Here is a 24237-nt window from a genome sequence, read left to right as displayed (position 1 = left end):
ATTTTAACACAATTGTGTATGTCAAGCCATAAATCCCTATGCATGGGCACTTTCTTTGGTTTGTGGCCACCCCTCTTACATCATGTCACCCCTTTGCCACCCTATAATTTTCTAGATCCGACCCTACTTCTGTAAACATAAAAGAAGATTTTTTGAAGAATGTTGGTAACCAAACTTTTTCTATGATCTAAAGAGCCTTATTAAATGTGAGCTTTAGCCTACTATTGCCCTAAATTCCTGTAGTAATCAGGCTTCCATCAGAGGTTTATTTTGTCGTTGTGTGTTTTGAATGGACAAATGCATGATAAACAAATGCAGTTGAGGGCGGGTTTACTTTATTTTAAGATCCCGCCTTTTCCCCGGTCATTTGCCTATACCGCCTCTCCCTCCTTCCCTTTTCTGCAACTCACGATGAGTCGGCAATATAAAACAAGTGCCTTTACTCGATACGTGAAAGGGAAGATGTTAGGTCTAAACTTAAAACTTTAGGTTGCTGAATTTGAATTAAATACTGACATACTGGTCTACAATATGGTCAAAATCCTCAAATTTGTAGTAGCCTAGCTAGTCTACAGTGTAGCCAAACCCTTCTTAACATGAATCAAACGTTATCACGTTTAAAAGCTTTAATCACAATCAGTAGCCTAAGCTAGGCTATATAATGTTTAAATACGGGTATAGAGGTTACATTAATTGTGCACGTAGTAAACAAACCACTACACGTGCATGCTCGTTATTTGACTCGATTTTAAGGTCGCCCGTGGCCGTGACCAATGATTGTTATATACCGACACAGCGAGAGCGCGCATTCGCAGCGACTGACGTCACTCAATGGGCGGAGCCGAAGGAAGACAGAATGCAATGCAGACCGCTATGTAACATGCGAAACTATACTTTTAGGGGGCTGGTCTTAAAACATTGTGTAACTGAGCTATATAAGCAGATAACCACTTGTGCATATTATGTATTCGGAACAGTTAACAAATGATGCGGTGTCTCGTTTTTTATAGGGGTAGATTTAGTTAGCCAAATGCTGAACCACCTATCGGTGATAGTGACATTTTGTAACAATATAATACCGGCAAAGAGTAAGTGTCAAGCTAATTCGTTTTGAAATACTGATGCATCCTACTTTGCCCATATTAAAAAACGCTATTTTTAATACGCTAATATTTATATTTTAAGCGCTAATAAAAAACTAAAAAAAATTGCGCTGTAGGCTATGTAATGATGGGAGTTGGAACTGATAACAAGACTACGACCTTGTCTAGTAAGTATGCACTGCAGCAGCATGGAGAGGGAAAAGAGGAGGTAGATCTCGGCAAGATGACACCCGGCAATGCTGAAGCCATGAGGCTAGCAAAGGCTGAACACCAGATAATGGAACCCAGAGAAACTTGGGGTCGACGTCTGGAGTTCGTGCTCGCCTCCATCGGTTATGCGGTGGGTCTGGGGAACGTGTGGCGCTTCCCGTACCTGTGCTACAGAAGCGGAGGAGGTGAGTGAGACTCGTGCTACTCTTCTCTCGTGATGAATCACCAGAGTCTGTAGCCATTTCGATGCCATGCTCATCTTCGTCTTATTATAAAACACCCCATACAAAATGTGCCATGGTAAACATAATAGTTTTCCTCCAAATATTAATTATGAATTACAGTTAACAATTGCTACGGGCATTTTGAGTGTCCAGAGATTACAAATTATATTACTGGGTATAAAATATATTTAAAAGGAAAACATTGTGGCTTTTTTATATATAATATTAATATCTGGACAAACTTTTACTTAACAAAAAAAGTCAAGTGTAGCCAACCAACATGTAAACGGTAAACATGCAGGAAGCCATTTTGTTGTCATGTGACAAAAAACATCACCGAGAGGACCCCTTTATGTATGCCAATTCAAGGTCATAAATTATAGATTTATATATAATCACATAACTCTGACCTTTTATTAAAAGTCACTTTTGTGCTCAGGTCAAATAGAGTAAAGCTTCAAAAATGTATTGATGGGCATGACTTAAATATGATATTTGAAAATAACTTTTTTTTAACATAAGTTCAAGTTGTGTACACATGTTGTAATGAAAGTCATTTTACACTTTTTTACTTAAGGATCTACTACCTTTTTTAGAGTAAGAAAAATCCAAATCTTTGTAGAAAACTGTACAAAACAATTCAGGACTTGCGTAAATACAATATATTACATTTTGCACATGTTTGCAAACTACATTTTTATTACCATTATATTCTGTTCATTTGATCTGTATTTAGATCATTTATTGGAAGCTAATTTTGTGGCTGTTGTGTAACTAAGATGTAACAGTAGATCCAGGACAGGATCGTGTGACATTGGATATGTCTCTTGTTTTCTCACGCCAGTCTGTTTCATCTTGCGTTGGTTCTGCCAATTGATATTGTTCTTTTGACCTTTTATCCATTGTTAATCATTGACTTAAATCATATTCATTGACTTAGAACGGTTGACTTAGAACGGTTGAACCATGAATATTTATCAATCATAAATTTTCCTTTCTTGGCAACATGCCATATATAGCATTTGATTAAAAAAAGAATCTTAAAAATGATGTACTAGAGGCATGCAAAAATCATTTGAATTGTTAACAAAAACATTTTTTTTTTAAAAGACGCAATATATACTGTTTCAAGGATGACAATCAATAAAACTCCATTTCTGTGGTCTGTGATATTATAGGATAAATATGTTTTATAGGACAGCTGCTGCCACAAAGTTCACAGCAGATAATCCTGCCTCCTTTTGTTTCATGTTTGTATAGAACCATATAGTTATTTTAGCGAACATCCATATTGTCCAGATGAATGTTTGCTTTCTTCATCTGTGCTTTCATAGACAGTAAAACCATTCCCAACTTGTTTTTTTTTTTTTTAAATCAGAGGGAATACATTTATGGCCTTTTCATCTGTTGCATATCAATAAACCATCTTGCCCTCCCGAAAGACACTTCCTCTTTTCATGGTAAATTTGCACTAACATGAGTTGCTAGAAAATAGTCTTAACCTCACAGAATGACTCTGCGAAAAAAAAAAAAAGAGAAGGGGTTTTGGAAAATGTAATTAGGACTATTTGACCGTTGTCAATATATTGGTCTATCTATCCCGGTCAAATTTATGATGACAAAAAGAAAACATTTGTGACCAAGCAAAACAAAATATTTATTAAATATTTAATCATTCATTTATTTTCATTATTTATTCATTATTTTCTTATCTTGCCTCATGTTTTGTTTTCCAATCTTTCACAATGTTCCAGGTGCTTTCTTGATTCCCTACTTCATCATGTTGTTTCTCTGTGGTATCCCACTGCTGTTCATGGAGTTCACTGTCGGGCAGTACACTCGTCTGGGGCCGGTCCATGCTCTGGCTAAAATATGTCCCCTCTTCAAAGGTGAGTGGACCATGTGTCCCAATCATTCACATCTCCTGGGTTCTTCTATTCTACCATCCAAACATAGTACAGCAAATGGGAAGTCTTATTGATTTCTATGTTGTATTGGACATTCTGGCATTTCAGTCAAACTAATGGCTGACTGTTCAACTCTCAACTGTGTTCAAGTCTGTTGAATTATGATTTGACATCAGATGAGTTTAAGGAATATGTTTTAGAAATAAATTATATAAAGATGTATTCCTCGTAAAATCTCTAGACAACTTTGCCTGCTGTCGCATTGTATGTCCATGTCCAGAGGCTTGTTCCATAAAACAAGTTTACCAAATAAGCCATGCTTTTTTTTTCTGTTAGTCTGACTCATTGTCAGTTGATTTGGTTCCGTAAAGCAAACTGAACATAGCTCAAGCTCAGTCACTCTGGCAAGTGGCAACTTATGATGGTAAACTAACCTGGTCAGGTGCAGGCTAACTGATAGAGTAGAGCAGGCTAACTCTATCACTGACTGACAGGAACACAATGATATAAACACTGACTCTCTAGCATACCAGCATTATTTGACTTAATTAACCACTATCAGTCAAAAAATAGATATATAGTATACAGAAAATCAACGTAAATAATACATCAAATAAATAGGCTACAATGATAAATTATACAATATAGACCTACAAACATGTTCAATTATATTGTGTAATATCAAATATTACAAATACATATATATAGCCAGGCTGTTAGTCTGACTCATTGTCAGTTGATTTGGTTCCATAAAGCACATTTAACATACAGTAGCTCAGTCACTCTGGCAACTTATGCTGGGAAACTATATATATATATATATAACCTATCTTTTCTTAATGACTGTTTGACTGTATAGTGCCCAGTGATTATTCAAATATATGAATACATTTCACTTTTGTTTTGTTTATGGCAGTTGTAGTTCCTTTTATGGTTAATAGTAGGACATTCTCTCTCTCTCTCTCTCTCTCTCTCTCTCTCTCTCTCTCTCTCTCTCTCTCTCTCTCTCTCTCTCTCTCTCTCTCTCTCTCTCTCTCTCTCTCTCTCTCTCTATCTATCTATCTATCTATCTATCTATCTATCTATCTATCTATATCTATATATATATACAATCTATCTATAACTCTCTCTCTATATATATATATATATATATATATATATATATATATATCTATCTATCTATCTATCTATGCAATGTAATGTTTTTCCCGGGGTAGGTTGCCAGGTCTTTCCCCAATTCTCTACATTACATGACTTGGGACTCAATTTGATATATCCAATCAGCCTAATCTGCATGTGGACTGTGTGGGGGGAACCCACGCTAACAAAGGGAGAATATGCAGACTCCACAGAAATGACTCCGGGGCTATAGCTATAAATGACTTTCTTGCTATAGCCTCTGATCCACCATGCCATTTTAAAGCGGACGTTAAAATCACTCAATTAAAAATGAAAATAAATAACAAATTCACAGACAAAATTTTAACTGGTAAGAGGAACACGCATCTGAGCTTAGTAATTAGGCCTATGTTAGCCTACATTAGATTTACCCCATTACAGTAGTCCCTTTACAGTTACTGCTATCTTAAAAATACATAAGGCACATTTAATGTCCAACAACAAATATTTGAGCAAATTGTATATTTTAGTCGTAATTATTGAGCTCCTATTCTATTGCGCTCCATTTGGTGCGCAGCAGCGCTCGTTCATTGCGAAGTTTTGCGGAGGCTTACTTACATAAGCCTCGTCCAATCATGACAGCAAAATGGAAATATTTGCATGACTTTCTAACATTTACAGATGGAGAATATACCTTGGAAATGTACATTATGCACTGAGGAAAGCAACACGCCTCAAACACATTAAACAGCACAAAATATGCTCTTTGCCACAGTGGACATTTAGAGCTGCTTAAGAATAGTGTGCATATCAAATGATCTTGACTCATTGAACCAAGGTCAAATTAGTGGTATTGCGTGAACTTAATTTGTCCTTAAATTGGAATCCGTTTAGCCCCGACTGATTTGTTAATTTAATTCAAGTCAGGTTTTGGACTGTAATCCCCAATTTTCTTAGCGCACTTTATGGAACAGGCCTCTGCTTTGTTTCTATTGTTCTTTTTTACTGTGTCAACAAAGGTAAAATAAAAAAGTGAATTGATCTAAAACAGAATAAATCATGACCACATTCGGACAATAGGAACTGGAATAGGCTACAATGCAATAGATTGGTTAGAGACATCGTAATCAATTGGGATTTAATAAAGTCGTTTTATATTGATTGAGAATTTTAAATAAAAATGTAAAACATGCATTAATCCAAATGTTTAAAACATTAAATGCATAGAAGCTTGAATAGAACGCTATATAATAACTACTAAGCAAGATTCATCACCTCTCTTTTATTTTTGAGAAGAAATGCTTCTCTTGCCGCCGGGTCAGTTTTCAGTCCCACTTTAAGTGTCTTTAACTACTATGTGCTAACATTTAGATTAATCATTTGATACAATACACTTATTGTGTACATACATGATTTTACATTGTACCTATTTTTCTTTAAATACCTGCATATTACATCTGTAATTATTTCTGTGATGACATCTATTACACTGTTGAGCCTTCCCTTAACCCACCCTTAAACCGACCCATACAAGCAAACCTGTCCGTAATCTTACCCATATCCCACCTCAATAGCAGCACAAGTATTTTGCAAAACAACACGAACAAGTACATCATACCTAACAATTTTTGATGTAAGTACATGGTAGTTAAAGACACCTAATATAAAGTGTGACCGTTTTTTCTTTACTTGATACGATAGTGACATTAAAAATTATATAAAAAAATTATTATCATGAAAATACTTGAAAGAGTAACATCTTTAACATAAAACTAACATTTTAGAACAATAATAAGAGAATCCTAGCTTAAATTATTGTTTATATAGCTTAAATAATGTTTTTATAATTTCATATAGGGACATTCATTACGGTTGCATCACCTGACTTTTGCAACTTAGATGTTGGTTGGATCACAAGTTAACGAGGGAGACACATACTCGAAAAAAGATTCAATCCTGTCTGGCTAGTGCGCTTCCCATAATGTTTAGACATTAAACCAGTAGGCAGAGAGTAGGCGGGCTTTTGCAGCTGTTTAAACACATTCGACAGCACGAGTGTTTACACTACGAATGCATTGGAAGTAGTCGAAAGTGGACAAGCTCAAAACTTTTTAGACCCCGTTTACACCTGTATTTAGCGTCGTCCACTTGTGATCTGATTGACCAAAATGCATCTTAATACCAGGTGTAAACATGGCCTGAGTGACACAAAGATCAATTGGGATCCTCTGGATGATGCATATGATGCACATGCTTACTGTAATTACCTTTTTACAAAAGACCCATGTTTGCATGTTGGGCTATTCTGACATTTGAGAACATACACATTTCCTTCCAATTACAGCTTTAAAACTACTTATATTTGTAAAAATAATATATAGATTTCAAACATAAACTTATGCTATAGTATTTTATTTTGAATTTCTTCTTAACACCATTTAATAGTTGTCTTAGTCTGTTCATTTTTGAGGTTTAAGATACCAAAACGTAAAATAAAAACATATGCCTATTTATTATTTGAATGTACTGAAATATATTCAAACTATGTGTTTTAATAAAGTGATACGTCATGAATTTATCAAATTATTAAAAAAAAAAATAATGCACTTTGGACACAAAAATATGCATGTCATGTCAATGACCCATTATCATTTTGCTGGACTATGTTTAGTGAATCAACCCATCTCTCTGCATTGACATGGCAGTTCAAGCATGGATACAGAGTGCAAAGCTTATCTTTCTCACCCTTGTGTTGGATTTTCCTTGTAAAAATGTGTGGACCTGTAAATATGGCACTTCATACAGTATCTGATGCTCTGGTGATGGCTGATCTCTTGTGTTCTGTACCTGAATCAATCCTCTTCATATGAACACTTGAGTGAAAACAACAGTATTTCTTCTTATAATGAACATTTGGAAATAAATACTTTTTATTGTTTATTTATTTATTTACAGGTCATGTTTAATTGTTATATATCATAAAATATTACAAAATATCACAAATGTATTTAAAATATTAATGTAATTTTATATATATATGAAGACTTCAGATGCAAAAGCCTCTAAGTGCCATCTGAAATTTTCTTCTAAAATGAGCATTTTTATCAAGCTTGTATATTTAAGTCCAGTAATTTCACTTTAATGACAATTAATAGATCATTTGTATTGCCATTAAAGTGACATAACTGAACATAACCATACAAGCTTGATAAAAGCTTGACATCATTTCTTACTTTTGTAATATAAAATACAATTTGAATTAAATAAAAATAAAAGTTGAAAAATTCAATCTGTATGTAAATGGAGGGAACTATTGTGAGTGTCAACACCAAGCTCAGCCATCACTGTTCATCGTTTGGGTTTCTTTTCTTTTCTTTTCTTTCTTTCTTTTTTAAAATTTGACTCTTTCCCCTGCTAACTAAAGGCTTCTCTCCTCAAAGACAGAGATAGTCTACCCGGTCAAATCTTTTGGGTCCATCCCTTGATATAGGGCTCATTTCAGCCGATTATGGCTCCTTGCTAGCAGAGGGACTGAAGTAGGTAGTTCTTTCTGTATATTCTTTTAACTGAAATGTACTCTTTATGTCACATTCTTTTTGATGTTACAGACGATCCACCAGAAAAAGTGAGTAAAGGGTAATTCAGTGGCTCTCCTCTATAATAGCTCTCCTCTTTTTACTTTTGTAAAATCTTTCGGGGCTTTTATTAATGGGTTCTATCTTGGTATGGTCAGAAAAGTAATCTTACTCCTAAGTATCCTTTCTGTCTCTGGAGGAATCATAGCCTTCAACAGTTGTTGACATCAGGGTTGCATGATTTAACAAGGTGCCTAAGGTGAAAATGCCCACACTCAGAACAAAACAAACTACTGTGCACTAAACAGGACAAAGAGAGTGTGTGCAGGCATTTATGTTCAGTTATACAGCACTAATGTTATACAAAATTGTGGAACTGGTGCTAGGATTTCATATGGTACCTGGGAGAGGATACATTCTAGGGTTTGTATCTGCACAAGTAAACAGATGAAAATATAGTAGATGAGCTTTTCTTAGAAAAAAATTTATCTTTCGGTAAATAAAGTTTTGAATAAAGTATCGAAGAAACCAATAGTACCTTTCTATACCTGCAGGCAATAATATTTGTCAAAAAAACTAAATTCTTACATATGTTTTTAGTAAACTGAACTGAATATTTAAAAAAATGTCCTATAATCTAGATTTGATTTGAAAGCTTTGCCCGTTTACACAATTTAAACTCTGCATTGTGCATTTGTAATATTTGGGGCTCAGCTGTTCAATATGGACAATAACAATATGGATATATAGTGGTTTATTTACTCTTTTGAAAGATAATACATATTTACATGAAAAGCATTGTGTTTTCTCCTTTAATAATATGTGATGGTATTTTAGGTTCAAACTTGTTCTTAAACAAACTTGTTCTCAATTAAAAATGCATACAAACCTTTCTATAACCTCAAGTTTAACACGACGTTTACAATCATCATAGACTAACTGTTAATTCTGGAAGAATTAACCAGTAGATCATCCAATAATCCCATAATGCCCCTCGTCTATATTATTGTTAAGCAGTGAAATAATTTAGGCTCAGGTTCAGGAGAACAAAATGCTCTGGGGGAGTTTACATGACCTCAGAGGGCACCACAGAATGAGCCAACAACAACAACATTCCTGTTTTTAGTGCTTTCTACTATTCAGGCCTGAAACAACTAATGAACATTCCATTTAGGTGGTGGGAATACACAAAACAATGCCAAGATCCATAGAGAGTGATGATAGCTAATCCCAGGACTTAAAGCTGGCATCAAAACATGGTAAAAACTAAAATCAGTGATCTTTGCCTCTTCATACTCCTACCATATCCTACCAAGTCATGTTGAATAGAAATGTCTATATTGGATTCAGAACTGTTCAAACTGTTTGGTTTGGCAAGTAAATCATAAACAGACAACTAAGAATGGCTAATATAGTCCCCCATTTTTTTTTAATGGCAAAAGCTTATTTTAAGAACTTATTTTAAGATGATGATGACTGGATTGGTCTGGATGGGAATGTTTTTGTTATTATTTGACGCTTAATTCTTAAACATCTTCCTGATGTTCATTTCTAAATCTAATTGTCTTCAGGCTTATATGAGATTTCAATCCTGATTACAGTTTGGCAGTAATGAATCAAAACCGCTGGAAGCAAGTCTGTTCTACATATCAGAATTTCAGTGATGTTTCAGCACAAAATAAGTGTATTAAGTTTACCCCTGGCCATTGAATCCCTTTATAAAGAAAAGCTTATTGTGTGCTGTGCTAAGAGTTCTGTTTCTCTGTTTTCTCAGGATGCAATTAATACAGGAAATCATTGAGAAACCGAAATACTGTTGCTTAAGCCAGTTTTTCTCAGCTTTTGCTGTTGATGTTAAAGGATGTGCATCCAATTAACTCTATTGAAAGCCAAATACCTGCATGGACAGGTTTCGTGACGTCCCCTCATCTAACTTGCCAGCATGAAAGATTGTTAAACAAGTTGGTTGGCACAATATAATTGGGCATATGCAGAAGTTTGATTTCAATACGTTTTTTGTATGTACGTTTTTGTACAATTTAGGTCACCAATTGATATCACTGTAGAACCAGTTAAGAACCATTGTAAGCTACAAATAAGTGGTAAAAAGCTATTTGAAGCTTAAGGTTTCATAAGATCAAGATTATGAGACTACTTGTTCCAACAACACATTTAATACCCCACAATATCAATCCAATCGGAATCACATGTAAGCAGGGTACAAATATTATTTTAGCTCTTCAGAATTGTGTGTGCTTGAGGTCTTTTGAAATCTAAGCTACAGCATAACATTGAACAGCCTTACTGGATTTATTCATGCAATCCTCAATAAAAAACGAGACTTTCTGATTTAAATCTCCAAGAACCTCTTGCATAAGGTCTCTGGAGCCTTAAGAAACCCCTGGTGTCTTGTTCAACCACCAAAATATTCACTAAGAAAGGATAACAGAAGGATCCTGAGAAACTGGGTTTTCTTTTTTTAACGGATGTTTATAAATGTTGTTAGATAAGAGTTATCTTAATATAACTTGACCTAAAGTAAAATGAAAACAGCTGTCATGAAGATTTGCTTTATCTGTTCTTTTGAAACTTGTACGCCAACCTAGAAATGTAATTCTGGAGGTCAACTGTTTTATTCTTTTTTTAAACTAAACATTTCAGAGCCTCTGAAGAGCCCTAAGCGCTGTTCCAATATGAGTCTGTTCAGCAGTGAAAGACTTGGAAATGGTGGCAGGAAATGGCGGCATTTTCTGGTGTCTCACTCTTTCTTTGTCTGTCCTCAGGTGTGGGGCTTGCCACGGTAGTGATTTCTTACGTGCTCTGCACCTACTACAACGTGCTCATGACCTGGGCTCTCTACTACCTGCTTCATTCGTTCAGCCCCTCATTGCCATGGCAATCCTGCAACAACACGTGGAATGCAGTTGGCAACTGTTCCACTGGTTTTCCTGGCAATGCCACGCATCTGCAATCAGCCAGTCAACAGTTCTTTGAGTGAGTGACAGATTTAATTTGTTTACTATATATCGGACAGTTTCCGATAAGCGGATGAAGGTTTTCTGCACGTTCTGTCTTTTCAGTGTGACAAACTAGTTTAATTCCAATTTTCTTGTATCTAACTCCATTTTAATGCGACCTCGAATTTAGGTTGGATTTCCAATTGGTTATTGGTCATTTATATGATACTTAATCTAGACATTTAATTATTCTATTTAACTCTTTACTTTATATTTTACTCGTTCATTAGGAATCCATGTCGGTCTCACAATCACAAACTCGCCAGTCTTCGTCACTACTGTTTAGAAGGCCACCTTCATGCTCGGTCTATCTAAAATTGTTTAGTTTAGTCCCCATAGATCTGTATACACTTGATTTAAAGTAACACTATCTCTTGTCTGAGGTCATGGCCCCTACTACAGATATAAGCACACCAACATTACTTCTCTGATAGTAGCTTTGGTTTGGTCATGGCATGGTTTCCCACGTAAACTTAGATATAGTATTATTACATTAAAACAGAGGTAAGGTTCAACCTATTTTGGTTGGTTGATCAACATTTTGTTGTCCTAAATGGACATTCTCTTTTTAGCCTTTACAGTCTAAGTACACTTGAACTAGTGCCAAGTGTTAGCCGGAGCTCTAAAATCGCAGTTGGTGTGCCCTATGCTCCACTCAAAACTGGACTTTAGTCCGTTACTAACCTGACACAGATTTGCGGTAACATCAGCCTTCACTTATTCTACTTGAGAAAATAATGCTCTGGAATAAAGAGTAAAAGATGCATTTCTCACATTAGGAAAATAATTGGTGCTGAGTGTCTGAGAACATTCAGCATTATGGGCGGGTCTGACTACAAATCGCCCTGAGCCTTTTTCAGCATTTCTTTAAATACCCAGTGTCCCAGACCAAGACAAAACATCCCCCGATGTGAGGCATGACCTTACAATTTGAATCTGCATTGACTAGGGTCATAAACCTATCCTTTTGATGATAGAAAGTAATTTGCATGAAAGACCCACCCTCCTGTAAGCAAAATATCTCTAAACTCTTAACTTTATTACCTCTTGGTTTACTTCTTTGGGAATGAGACATTTGTCGCACTGATACATTTCAAATGATACCAAACATGTATAGTGTTGTATGGTAATTGTTCACAATAAACCATATACATTTTGGGATGAATTTCAGGTTATCTCAGCATGGGGAGAGAAGAGATGGGGGTGAAAGGGAAATACATGTAAATTAGGACAATACTGAGGTGATTGACTCAGTGTGACTGCGTCTTGGGTGGGGATGCTAACCTTGCAAGAGAGAGTTCAAATGTTAATTTCCAGAAACATTCTTTGTTTTCTCGGGGAGTAGTCGTTTCTCAGTCCAGATGGCTCAGCAGCTTCCAGTTTTTCCAGTCTCACAACTTTAGTTTTATGCTATATTTGGTGAGAATTCTTGCCTTTTTGTCAGGGGTTGTTTATAAGTGTGTAATGTCACTCTATATTGGGGAACTATTAATTTCCTGTAAAGTAAATGGAAAATTTGAAAAGTTCAAACCATCAATCCATCCATCCATCCAATTGCAATGTGTTGTTTTTTGTTTTGTTCTTTTATAGTCATAAGGTCCTAGAAATGACCAAAGGAATTGAACATTCTGGAGGGATTCGCTGGGAACTCTTTGGCCTCCTAATCCTGGCCTGGGCCATTGTTTATTTCTGTATCTTTAAAGGGGTCAAATCCACCGGAAAGGTCAGAATTCAGAGTTCACGTCATTTCTGAATAAATGCAATGTGTTTTAATTATCTAAATGAAGGCAAACTAGAATATTTAAGCTACAACTTTATAGTTGATAGGGGTTTTGTCTTTGTAAAAATATAAATAATGTGTTTGTGTATAAACAATAAGACTCAGTCAGTATGTTAACTGTTACAATATCTATATTTGTTCAGGTGAATAAACCTCGATAAATTGGAACCTAGTTGTTAAAGAAACTGATAGGAATAAAAATATATATACTTTTGTATTTTGTCCTTGTTATCACGACTAAAAATCCCTCTGTTGACTCTGTCCATAGGTCGTGTACTTCACTGCCACATTCCCTTATTTCATACTAATTGCATTGCTGATCAATAATGTCCAGTTGCCTGGAGCAAAAGATGGTATCCTGTTCTTCCTCATGCCAAAATGGAGTAAACTTTTGGAAGTCCAGGTGAGATCATTTGAATAAAAATACATGAGTCAAGTGGTGTTAAAAACAAACAACAACCTACCAGTCAACATTACATTATAGCTTACATGCTACCATATCATTACTGTACTACCACTGATAAACATCAACATTGTTGTGGGAATTGTGGCTGTTTACCATTTAACATGTAATTGACACTTGGTTAAGTTAATCAACAGGTCTGAAGTAGGTTTGAAATAACTTTAACACTGCCAATTCTTTGATATATCATGTAAAAACCAGGTCACTGAATGAACGACAGGTTTTATTTATTTTATATTTATGTTTCCCCTATTTCTGTTGCTTGTATAAATGCTGGTGCACATTGTCAAACCCAATAAATACACATTATATTGTTTTCTTTTCATAAAAAGGATCTAATTGAGTCTGAATGTGTTAACTACAAAAATGTTGTGATTAAATTGAGATTAAACATTTAGATTGATTGTCAGTACTTTTATGCCCATAAAAGAAAGCAAACGTTAAATATGATTCCTGTTAATGCTTTATTAAAACATAAAAATGAGAATTTTTGACTGAAACCCTGCTCTTGTGTGTCTCTGTTGATCTTCCTTTGCAGGTGTGGGTCAATGCTGCTGCTCAGATCTTTAACTCCATCGGCATCTCCTTTGGTTCTATGATATCTATGGCCAGTTACAACAAGTACAACAACAACATCCTTAAGTAAGCGTTATGGAAATTAAGTGTTAAAAATACAAGTTAGGGGTATGGGGTGGCTTTGTCCCAGCAGCTGATTTTACATTTTACACAAATGCATCTAAGTGAACGTAAAACTAAATTTAAATAAAACAAAACAATTTTGCTGATGCAACTTTCAAATTTGAAAAAACTTGCTTTAATTGCTTTCAAGTTTCTGAGCTAAGGGGTCTGTTATCTTCAAGAAATGCATGATTCTCCTCATCACGAATACCTTTTTTTTTTTTTTTTACAGGGACACATTTATCATCTCTCTGGCAAATTCAGCCACTAGTATCGTAGCAGGCTTTGTTATTTTCTCTGCCATCGGGTACATGGCTCACATTCACAACCTACCTGTAGATGACATTGCCACAGATGGTAAGTTTTTTTTATTTTTATTTTTTTTATCAGTTTCTGCAGCTGTAAAACTAGTCCTCCCATGTCCTTGTGTTTTTCAAGGTTGGTTCACAAGCATTAAATACAGTGAATCGCTTGAACTGAAAATACCACATTTCCTGTTATCTTAATTGCTGTGTCTTCATTCAGCAATGAATCACTGCTCAGTTTCAAGGACCAGGATCACACAGACGGGCGTAGCTACTTAGGCCTAGGCCTTGCCCACCCTGTCAGATCCAGGGAAATATATTTTTAAATAATACAATTTACAGTTCTTCAATATTAGAATTATTAATTGGTAACACTTTATTTCGATTGTCCACTTTAGACATTCTACTATCTATAAGTAACTTTGCAGCTACATGCCAACTAACTCTCATTATAGTATTAGTAGACTGTCTGCTTAATATTTGCTAACACTTTATTTAGTTGGTCCTCCAACTGACATTCTACTGACTATAAGTAACTTGGCAACTACTAGTCAACTTATTCTACTAACCCGAACTCGAACCCTAACCATAACCTACCAGTCTACTGACAGTCAACTACAGTCTACTAATACTCTAATGAGAGTTAGTTGACATGTACAGTAGCTGCAAAGTTACTTATAGTTAGTAGAATGTCTAAAGTAGACTATCGAAATAAAGTGTAACCTATTAATTAAATATAAATAAATAATTAAATATAATTATTTTAAATGCGATTTGTTTGGTCATGCATTACAACTATATCCTAATTCTTCTCTTCAGTTACACTGTTCTTCGCGCCAACTAGCAGAGCCCTTTTTATGTTATTACAAAAAATGGCTAAACAGCTATCTATTACACATAACCAAGTATTTAAAGGTTGAGCACGTGAGCTAATTTGCTACTGATAAAGCAGGAACCAATCAGCTGTGCCTTATAGACAATGATGTGATTGCAAGCAGGTTGAGTTAAGGACCTGCCGGTATTATTAGCCTGCGCCATCTAGAGTTTCATGACAGAACTTTTTATTTTGTTTCTTTCAATGCAAACTGGTTATTGACATCCTGAAAAAAATCTAAACTGTTAACCACTTCAGACTCTAAGGCCAGCAAACAAAGTGTGGATAGTCTTTTTGAGTAATTGTTGAAAAGGTATATAGACCATGGCTAGAAAGGTTTTAAATGCACCGCTTGTCTTACCGGAGAAATTTCCCATATGATTAATTGATTAATTAATTTTAGTCTGGCATTGGTTATACAATATCTGCATTATGCAATATAATATTGGAATTATTCCGGACCACCTACACTTTTATAGGCCCACCCATCATCCACTTTCTGTATCCGCCACTGCACACAGGATCTGTTATTTTTTTATGTGCTCTTTGCTGTTGTGCTCTTGTGATGGCTGTGAAATCGAATGCACTGTACATGAGTAGAGCAATCACATTTACAACCAAGTCCTACTTAATCTACACAGAACCGGACACTGGCAATGTAAATACTGCCGTAACCTTTTAATGTGGCCGTTGATATAAATATGCACTGCTTTTGTGCGTGAAACAGCCCTAAGGAAGTAAATATCAACACCTTGCAAGCTAAGGAAATGAGAATTAAGTGGGGAAATTCCAGCATCAAAAGTTGAAATGATGTGGGATGATAAATGAAAAGTTCTCGTTCTGTACCTCCAGAGAGAGGATAAGTGTGAGAGGAGGTGAAGGGTGGATAGGATTATGCCAGAGAAAGGGAATAAAAGAGTCCATTCATGGGAGAAACAGAATCAGGAAGAAGTGGGCAGAGTAGATCAGTGTAAAAAAACAAACAAAACAATGATAAAAGAATGTCCTTGAGTTTTGAGCTGCCCTCAGGAGAACTTCACAGCAGTTTACAATATCATAATATTTGTGTTTATATTACATTACTGTTTACTATATGACGTTGTCATTAGTATCAAGTCCATCAATTTATACCAGTTAAAGCAGAGAAAGCAACGAAACCTTTGCAGCTGTTCGGCAGTTATACTTCAGAAAAATTATTAGTTTGCACAACCTATTTTGTAGGGTTTGTTTTGTTTTATTGTGTAATTTTGTAGTGCTTTCTCATACATTTTTCTCTCAGAACAGCAGGCGGATCTTTTTTCTGAGCAATGAAATTAAAGTTGTGCTGTTCAGCAGCTTTGCTGAGTATTTCCTCATCAAAACAAATGGTTTAATGTCCCTGTCACTTTGATTCTTTAACTCTTTGTTTTCTCTTTGAAAGACTTTAAAATTAAAAATAAGACAGCTGCACAGCCTTTTCCAAGCCGGTTTCTAGAGCTCTTTTATTTAGTATCCTTCTCGTCCTTCCTACTATATCTTATTTTTGGGTTTTAGTACTGTAGGAATCTATAATCTGCATTTTTTTTTATGTTGGAGAAAAAACGGTGGTTAAACGGTGTTTATGTTGGAGGTTAAACGGTGTTAAGCGGAGCTGTGAGTACTATACATTGAAAGTACTGTGTGACAGATCTGGTTATTCTTGATGGCCAAGACCATTGTTGTTAATGTTTACGTTGGCATAACAACTAGCCAACTAGTGTCATCTTTCTCATGATCAGTGTGATATTTGTGTGTATGTGTTTTTTTCTGCAGGGCCTGGTCTAGTGTTTGTGGTATATCCTGAAGTGTTCTCCACCATGCCGATCTCTCAGCTCTGGGCGCCTCTGTTTTTCATCATGTTACTTTGCCTTGGACTGGACAGTCAGGTAGAAGAGAAGAGACCTCATAGTACATGCATGCACAAACTAGCTCTGTTCCAAACCCTAGAAAGCTGCCTTTCTGTCCAATACCGCACATACATACAGCAGACAGCTGCCTTCTAAGCCATTCGCACAGGACACACTCTTGTTTCTCAATTATTTTCTCTTTGAACATGCGCTAAACTTAACTTTTGCAATGGATCTCACTGCTTTTTCAGCATCTTATACTTCAATACATATGTAAATATTTTTCAATTATCTGTAAATATAATGTAGTAAATATTTGTATTATCTGCAATTCTTTGCATTCATCATGTCCAACATATTTGATACATTTTTTATTATACACAAATATATTTATCATCTGCCTTTATTGCTAAGTTTGTACGGCCAAAAATCATAATTCACAGGACTAAGATCACACAGGATTCTTATTTTCTCTTTGAGCTGTGTAAAGATGCTTCCTTACACACTGTAAGAGAGTCAATGTCAACACCTTGCAAGCAGGATGAGAACTTTGAGTGCAGTTTCAAAATCTCTACCCATGTGTTTAGATGAAGCAGGATAATAAATGAAAATGTCTCATTCTTGTGAATGGAAAGGTGATCAGTAAAGTGATCAGGAAGTGCCCAGCTCACGAGGTTTCGCAACAGAGCTATATGCGTGTGCAATTTGTACATTGACATGTGAACATTTTGGACTATTGTTTGTGTGAATGTACATATGTGTATCTGTGCAGTTTGCCATGGTGGAAGTGGCTGTAACTTTCATCATGGACGGCTTTGGCAAGAAAGCGTTGCGAGTTTTTAAGAGGAAGGAGCTGATTGTTCTGGCAGTGTGCAGCATTGGCTTTCTGCTGGGGATTCCTCACATTTCCAGGGTAAATATGCTCTAGTTTCACATTACCAACAAATAATGTATTCTTACTTTTGAGATTTTGTTATACTTGGATCATTTGGATTTTATACAACTGTTCCTGGAACTGTTCCTGAACTAGACATAATTTTAGTTTCAGATTATTTAAATGTAGAGATATATATTCTCAATCACTATATTCAAAATATAAAATACAGTAAATCTAAGTTTAAATAAAGAAATGTGAAAATGAAAAGAACAAAAGTGTTTGGAGGGAAGGATATTACATTTCAATTTTTTATTTATGTGCACCAGTTTAACGATACAAATAACAAAAGGCAATATCTACATATATTTTTACAAAAATATTTTAATATGTGAAAAATGCAGTGTAGACTTCACTAAGTATTCAAGTAAGCAAATGTATATAATATTTTTTGAGTGAATTAATTCAAATGGACAATGAAGTTTAGACACCATTAAAGACATCATAAAAATATACATCCTAATGCTCTCATACTTAAAAATTAACTGGCCACATAACAAAAATCCAACCAGAAAAATCATTTAAAATATTTCCTGTGTATATATATATATATATATATATATATATATATATATTAGTCCTTGTTTTGATTATGGACATGAAACCTAACCCTCATTTCAATACTAATGAAATGATAATGTATGTGTGCAGGGTGGGATATATGTGTTTCAGCTGATGGATCACTACACAGCCGTGGTGTCTCTAATGTTTCTGGCCTTCTTCGAGGTGCTCGCCGTCACTCTCATATTTGGTGAATGTCACTTCCTTCAGTGTGCACTTCAGACTATAGAAACTCAGATCAGATGTGGAGATTTGACGGATCATGCTTTTCCGTCTCACTTCTTTCTTGCTCTCTTCCACATCTCACTCTCTCTCAAACACATGCAGGAGTGAGACGGCTCAGTTTAATGGTGGAGAAAATGCTGGGAAAGAAACCAAACCTCTACTTCCGTGTCTGCTGGCAGTACCTTTCACCCATGCTTGTGCTGGTGAGGACAACATTTTGGGATTCTCTATATTTGATCATTGACAACTATATCTGCGTTCCAGAGTAAATAGCTTATTTAAGTCCAGATGGTTTTAAAATACTACACTTTTACCCCAAAATACCTTTTTTTTTTTTCATTAAGTAGCAGTAAAAAAAAATCTATGACAAAATTCACTTTTTGTGAGACTGTATTGTGCACACATCCTTTTACAGGGAATCTGGGCATTCTGAATGCCCTTCCCTTCCCATAAATTACATTTTTTAAATCTTTAATAGCATTGAAAAAAGGTTGTACATTTGTTGATAGTAATAGATATTTATAAAGTGGATCCCGGTGTGTGTCTTTTGAAGTGCAGATCTGAGAGGTATAATGCTTTGCTTTGAATTAAAGGGATAGTTCACCCAACAATGTCAGTATTTACTCACCCTCAGGGTGTTCTAAAAAACTTTATTTTCTTAAAAAGTTAAGTCGAGTCACCTTCATTTATATAGCGCTTTATACAATAGAGATGTTTTAAAGCACCTTTACAGTGACCATGATTCAATGATGCAAACAGAATTCAGTTCTTCTGTAAAGCAACTCTAAACAGAAAATAAAATAGTGTCTTTGTTTAGCTGAGGTCAGTTCAGTGTTGATTCAGTTTTGTTCAACATCTGTGTAAAGATCAGCAAATATGAAATGAGTTCAATTCAGTTATAAAGCAGCTCTGTAGAAAACAGTGATGTCATCACCCAGCTCCGTTCAGTTCTCATTCCAATAGTCTCAGTACAGTCAAATCAATAATATTGCAGAATATTAAGTGTCCCCAACTAAGCAAGCCAAAAGGCGACAGTGGCAAGAAATCCAAACTCTTATCAGGTGTCAGAAATGGAGAAAATAACCAGGTGTGGTTTATTCTAGGCTGGATCACAAGTCAGATTGTGGATTGTGGATTGATCATTTAAAATACTTCATCCAGTTCCTTCTGCTTGGAGATCGGGATACATTATGACAGCATTTGGTGGGGAGGAGTCAAAGCTGGCTATAGGGTCTGTGCAGAGAGTCTGGTCCTCATGGTCTCCAGTGAGGATCTGTGCCGATGGCTGTCGTATCGACGAGGTCTTCACAGGTGATCCGTCTCTAGGGCTTGTCTTATCACGGTCTCCGCTGATATTCAGGGCTGTTCAGATGCAGGTCCACTGGAAACGGACCGAATTCGGCTGACCACTGTGACCTCGGGATAAGGATGAAACGGAGACTTAATACAAGCGTAGATGCCATTTTACTTAAGATGTAACAAGTACATCGGATGTTATGGGAAGTATTCCCGGTTGACCTAATTTATGCAGCCTAATAATCGGCTAATAATAAACGGATTTGAATTATAGAGATGTGATAGTGTGTATGCTAGGTTAAAAAGATGGATTTTAATCCAGATTTATAGATAAATAGGAAAAGGATCTACACCGCCCGCAATTGATTTTGATATTCTATGTATCATCAGCTGGCCAGAATTTTGAGACGGCAATAAACGTGAAGGAATATGATGCAATAAGAGCTTGCTCATGTACTGAGGAGATAAAAGAGATTTGTAAGGAGATATTTTGATGAATGTTGGTAACCAAACAATTGCTGGTTCATATTGACTTCCATAGAAAAAAAAAAAATACTATTGAAGTCAATGAGGACTAGGAACTGTTTGGTTACCAAAATTCTTCAAAATAACTTGAGGATGAGTAAATGATGAAGATTTTTGTTGTTGTTGGGTGAACTATCCCTTTAATAATAATGAGCTCTTTCCTGTCTCTCTCTCTCTGCAGGGTATTCTGATCTCCAGTATTTTTCAGTATACTCCAGCTCGATACGGTAAGTCCTACACATACCCGCTCTGGGCAGAGGTGGTCGGCTGGTTCGTCTCTCTCGCCTCCATCATCTGGATTCCACTCGGGGCTCTACACGAGCTTTGGACCACCGAAGGGTCTCTGCTGCAGGTATGTGCAGTGCGCAAACACTCCCTACATCAATATTTGTTGTGTTTCTCCATGTCAAAATGAACCCAGTGCCTTTCTCCATCTCTGTTGCAGAGGTTGAAAAAGTCCATAACTCCAGCTATAGATCTGGAGTTTGTTTCAGAGAAACCATCTTCCGAGTCCATTGCGATGTTTACTGCTCCTTAGACACCTGCGTGTGTGTGTGTGTATGTCTTCTTAATATGTTTACTCATTAGAAGTGCAAAGTAGTTTTACTTCAACTGAAAAATATTATTTTATGTTTTTACTCGTATTTATATTCCGTTTATTACATTTGAAATGAATGTTGTAAAGTAGAAACATCAAAATAGTCCCAGATTTACAATATGGCATAAATATTGATGACAATCTGTTTTTTTTATTATTGAATTACTTTTTTTTACATGTTTATTTGATTATTTGAAAGCTTTGTAATGCAAAAAAGAAAAAAAGAAAACTTAATGTCAGACATTAGAAATTTTATGCAGATTTTTCTTCAAGTAAAGAAATGTAAAATATATGACGTTGTAATGAGAGAGAAATGAAAAGATTTTGGTTGGTTTTCTCCGTTATTTAAGCTTTAAAATGATTAAGCATTGACCTTTTAAGCCTTGTTGAATTGTACACTGATTTAAAGGACTGACAAAACCTTGAAATGATGTTTAGAATAGGGACAACATACTTGATTTTACACAACATCGTTTCAAAATTCAAAAACTGCACTAGCAAACACCTGCACAAAATGTTTTCATGAAACTCTTAAATTCCATGAATTGCTTAAATGTCAGCATTACTTTATTATGGGTACAACAACATTCACTCAGAGCTGCTTTCAGATGCCTTTGTGTTAGCTGAAATTGAACACCACATTTACAGCTGCTTATGACGCATGCAGGTTTTGACCTCTACTTTGGAACTTGAACTGTGGCACATCCTAAAGCATATATAGATTGTTGAGTGGCAGAAAAACTTTGCCCAAGTTTACAGAAACAAATTAGGAAATGGAGAAAGGTTGTAAGTCAAAATGTGTGTGCTCTTTTTAATAAGCACTTTCTGATGTCACCTGTAAGGCCTATGCATTCTGATATAGATAGAAAAAAAAATTATGTTTACTGTTTTTTTATTTTAGTATTCACTGTTTTACGATTTAGTGTAAAAAGTACCTTTTGGAGGGGGAGGATATTAACCGAAAAGTGAGCCAAAGTTTAAATCAAAATGTCCATGACACTTAAATTAGAGGAACGCATATTTAAAAAAATAAAATAGTTTGTTTTAAATGTGCAATGTTCCAACTAGTAATTGATCATAGATAATAGTGCACTGAAGGATGCAATACGGTTATTATATAATTAGTTATCAGTAATAATCTTTGCAAACTGTCTTCATTAGTTGTACCAAACCTTAGCACTGCTGTTATTTTGTTACGTATGTATATCATTGTCATATGTCATATTGTTCTTGTTATCTCAGAATGAATAGTGATAACCACAGAAGGACAATCATGCATATTCAAACAGTTGTTCTCGATTTTGTCGTCATAGACTGTCCATAAAGATGAAACATTTTATATATTTCACATTTTATTTTTATGTCATGACTGGCAGTTTTATATGCAAGTGATCTTATCAAAATAAAAGACATTGCTCCGTTTCAGTGTCTTTTTGCTTCTTTAGTGCAGTTCCATATAATGACGTAGTACTGCCGTTTCACCACAAGATGTCCCCCCAGCTCAATTAACTACTGACATCATTCATTTGTCACAAACAGTTCAGTAACTTTTATCATTTACATAATATTATAATAATTTGCTACACGTAGGTATTTTCAAGAGACTTTACATGTGGAAGAGGGGAATCTCTTCAGTATATGGGGACATTATGATAGACAGAGGCCAATGGGAAAATATGGCCAGGGTTGGGTTATTACACCCCTACTCTTTTAAATCCTGGGCTTTTTATGACCAAAGAGAGTCGGGACCTCTGTTTAACGAGGTTTGAAGGACGTCGCTTTTCTTTCTTTTTTTTTTTGACAGTATAGTGTCCCCATCACATCGTTAGGACCCACACAGACCACATGTGAGCACCCCCTGCTGGCCTCATTATATAGTTATGTAATATTATATAATATTAATTTAATAATTTATTGTTATGTGTATATATATATATATATATATATATATATTGGCACAGAAGTGTAATATAAGATGTTTAAGTTGAGAAACAATATAATAAAACAATATTTTAAAGATGATTTTGTTGATAATCCACAATTTTAGCTAAAGATTTTAATGTGCATTTATTATTTGTCACATTGCAATGTGGGCTAGGGATCGACGACTTATTTTAGAATAGATCAATTGCATTTCCTGTGTCCGTGCATATGTAACCGAAAAGCGGAAGCATAGAAGTCATAGTTGAGACTGCAGTTGGGATGGCAGATCAATACCCTCGCTCAGTGGGAGAGCGGGCAGGATGCCACCACAGCGGCTCAGTTATAGCCAGCAGCAGATCAATACGCTGCAGCCTGCGACGGAGCAGTGCCTCAGTGGGAGAGAGAGAGAGATGTTAGCTCGGCTCAAACAGCAGAGTGTTTAGATGTTTGTGTCTACAACAGGCATGTTAAGTTTTCTAGGAAGTGGAAAGGTGTGTCTCGTCTCTATAACAGAGTGTGTAGGCTTTGGATCTGTGTGGCATTGGGAAGTGATATCTTTGTGACCTGACAGGACCGAATGCAACGAGAGAGGAGCTCTGGGAGGTGCGCAGGTCTTTGGAGAGCTGCCCTAGGTCTTGGCCGACCTTTCTGTGATCTCTGGCTGACCCCTAGCTGACCTGTGAGATATATTTGCAAATGAACTCCAGCCAAATCGGCCTTCTCTTTCTCTTCCCTGGCGTGGGAGAGCACAGGTGCGCTATATCACACTCAGTGTAGCTGCAGGGGAGGGTTCACATTCAGTGAAAGAGGAAATCAGGCAGAAAGGGAAATGAAGACGCATGTCCCTCTTTTCCTTACGCACGCACGCACACACAAACAGGCTGAGCTGATCCTGGATGATATTTTTATAATATCTCAACTGTTTGTCTTTTAAAGTGTACTAATTATGTGGGGGAAAATATGTCAATCAATCAGATTCCAGTCAACGTGGCGACTTCGCGTGACCAACTTCAACCCGATCCTGTAGATTCCTATTGAATATTGAAACGAGCGCA

At 35.9% G+C, this 24237-nt stretch overlaps 1 protein-coding gene across 3 annotated transcripts; it reads left to right on the top strand.

Annotated features, from left to right (window-relative positions):
* The first annotated feature begins 809 nt into the window (after positions 1 to 809).
* LOC306995815 (sodium- and chloride-dependent GABA transporter ine) lies at positions 810 to 22689 on the top strand. Of its 3 annotated transcripts, XM_079607737.1 has the most exons (15): positions 810 to 875; positions 1011 to 1088; positions 1272 to 1498; positions 3292 to 3426; positions 10922 to 11132; positions 12746 to 12878; positions 13204 to 13338; positions 13937 to 14040; positions 14309 to 14433; positions 17047 to 17159; positions 17893 to 18033; positions 18706 to 18805; positions 18943 to 19043; positions 20843 to 21013; positions 21107 to 22689. In XM_079607737.1, the coding sequence occupies exons 3-15, from the start codon at positions 1327 to 1329 to the stop codon at positions 21197 to 21199; spliced, it is 1734 nt and encodes a 577-aa protein (XP_079463863.1). In that variant the 5' UTR covers positions 810 to 875; positions 1011 to 1088; positions 1272 to 1326; the 3' UTR covers positions 21200 to 22689. The 3 variants fall into 3 exon arrangements, with proteins under 3 accessions (XP_079463863.1, XP_079463862.1, XP_079463861.1); XM_079607736.1 differs by having other exon boundaries at positions 812 to 1088; XM_079607735.1 differs by having other exon boundaries at positions 812 to 1088; positions 1220 to 1498.
* The last annotated feature ends 1548 nt before the right edge of the window (positions 22690 to 24237 follow it).

This window comes from Phoxinus phoxinus (assembly GCF_949152265.1).
Source record: "Phoxinus phoxinus genome assembly, chromosome: 3".
Classification (NCBI taxonomy): Eukaryota; Metazoa; Chordata; class Actinopteri; order Cypriniformes; family Leuciscidae; genus Phoxinus; species Phoxinus phoxinus.
This window is presented reverse-complemented; position numbering and strand designations above follow the sequence as displayed.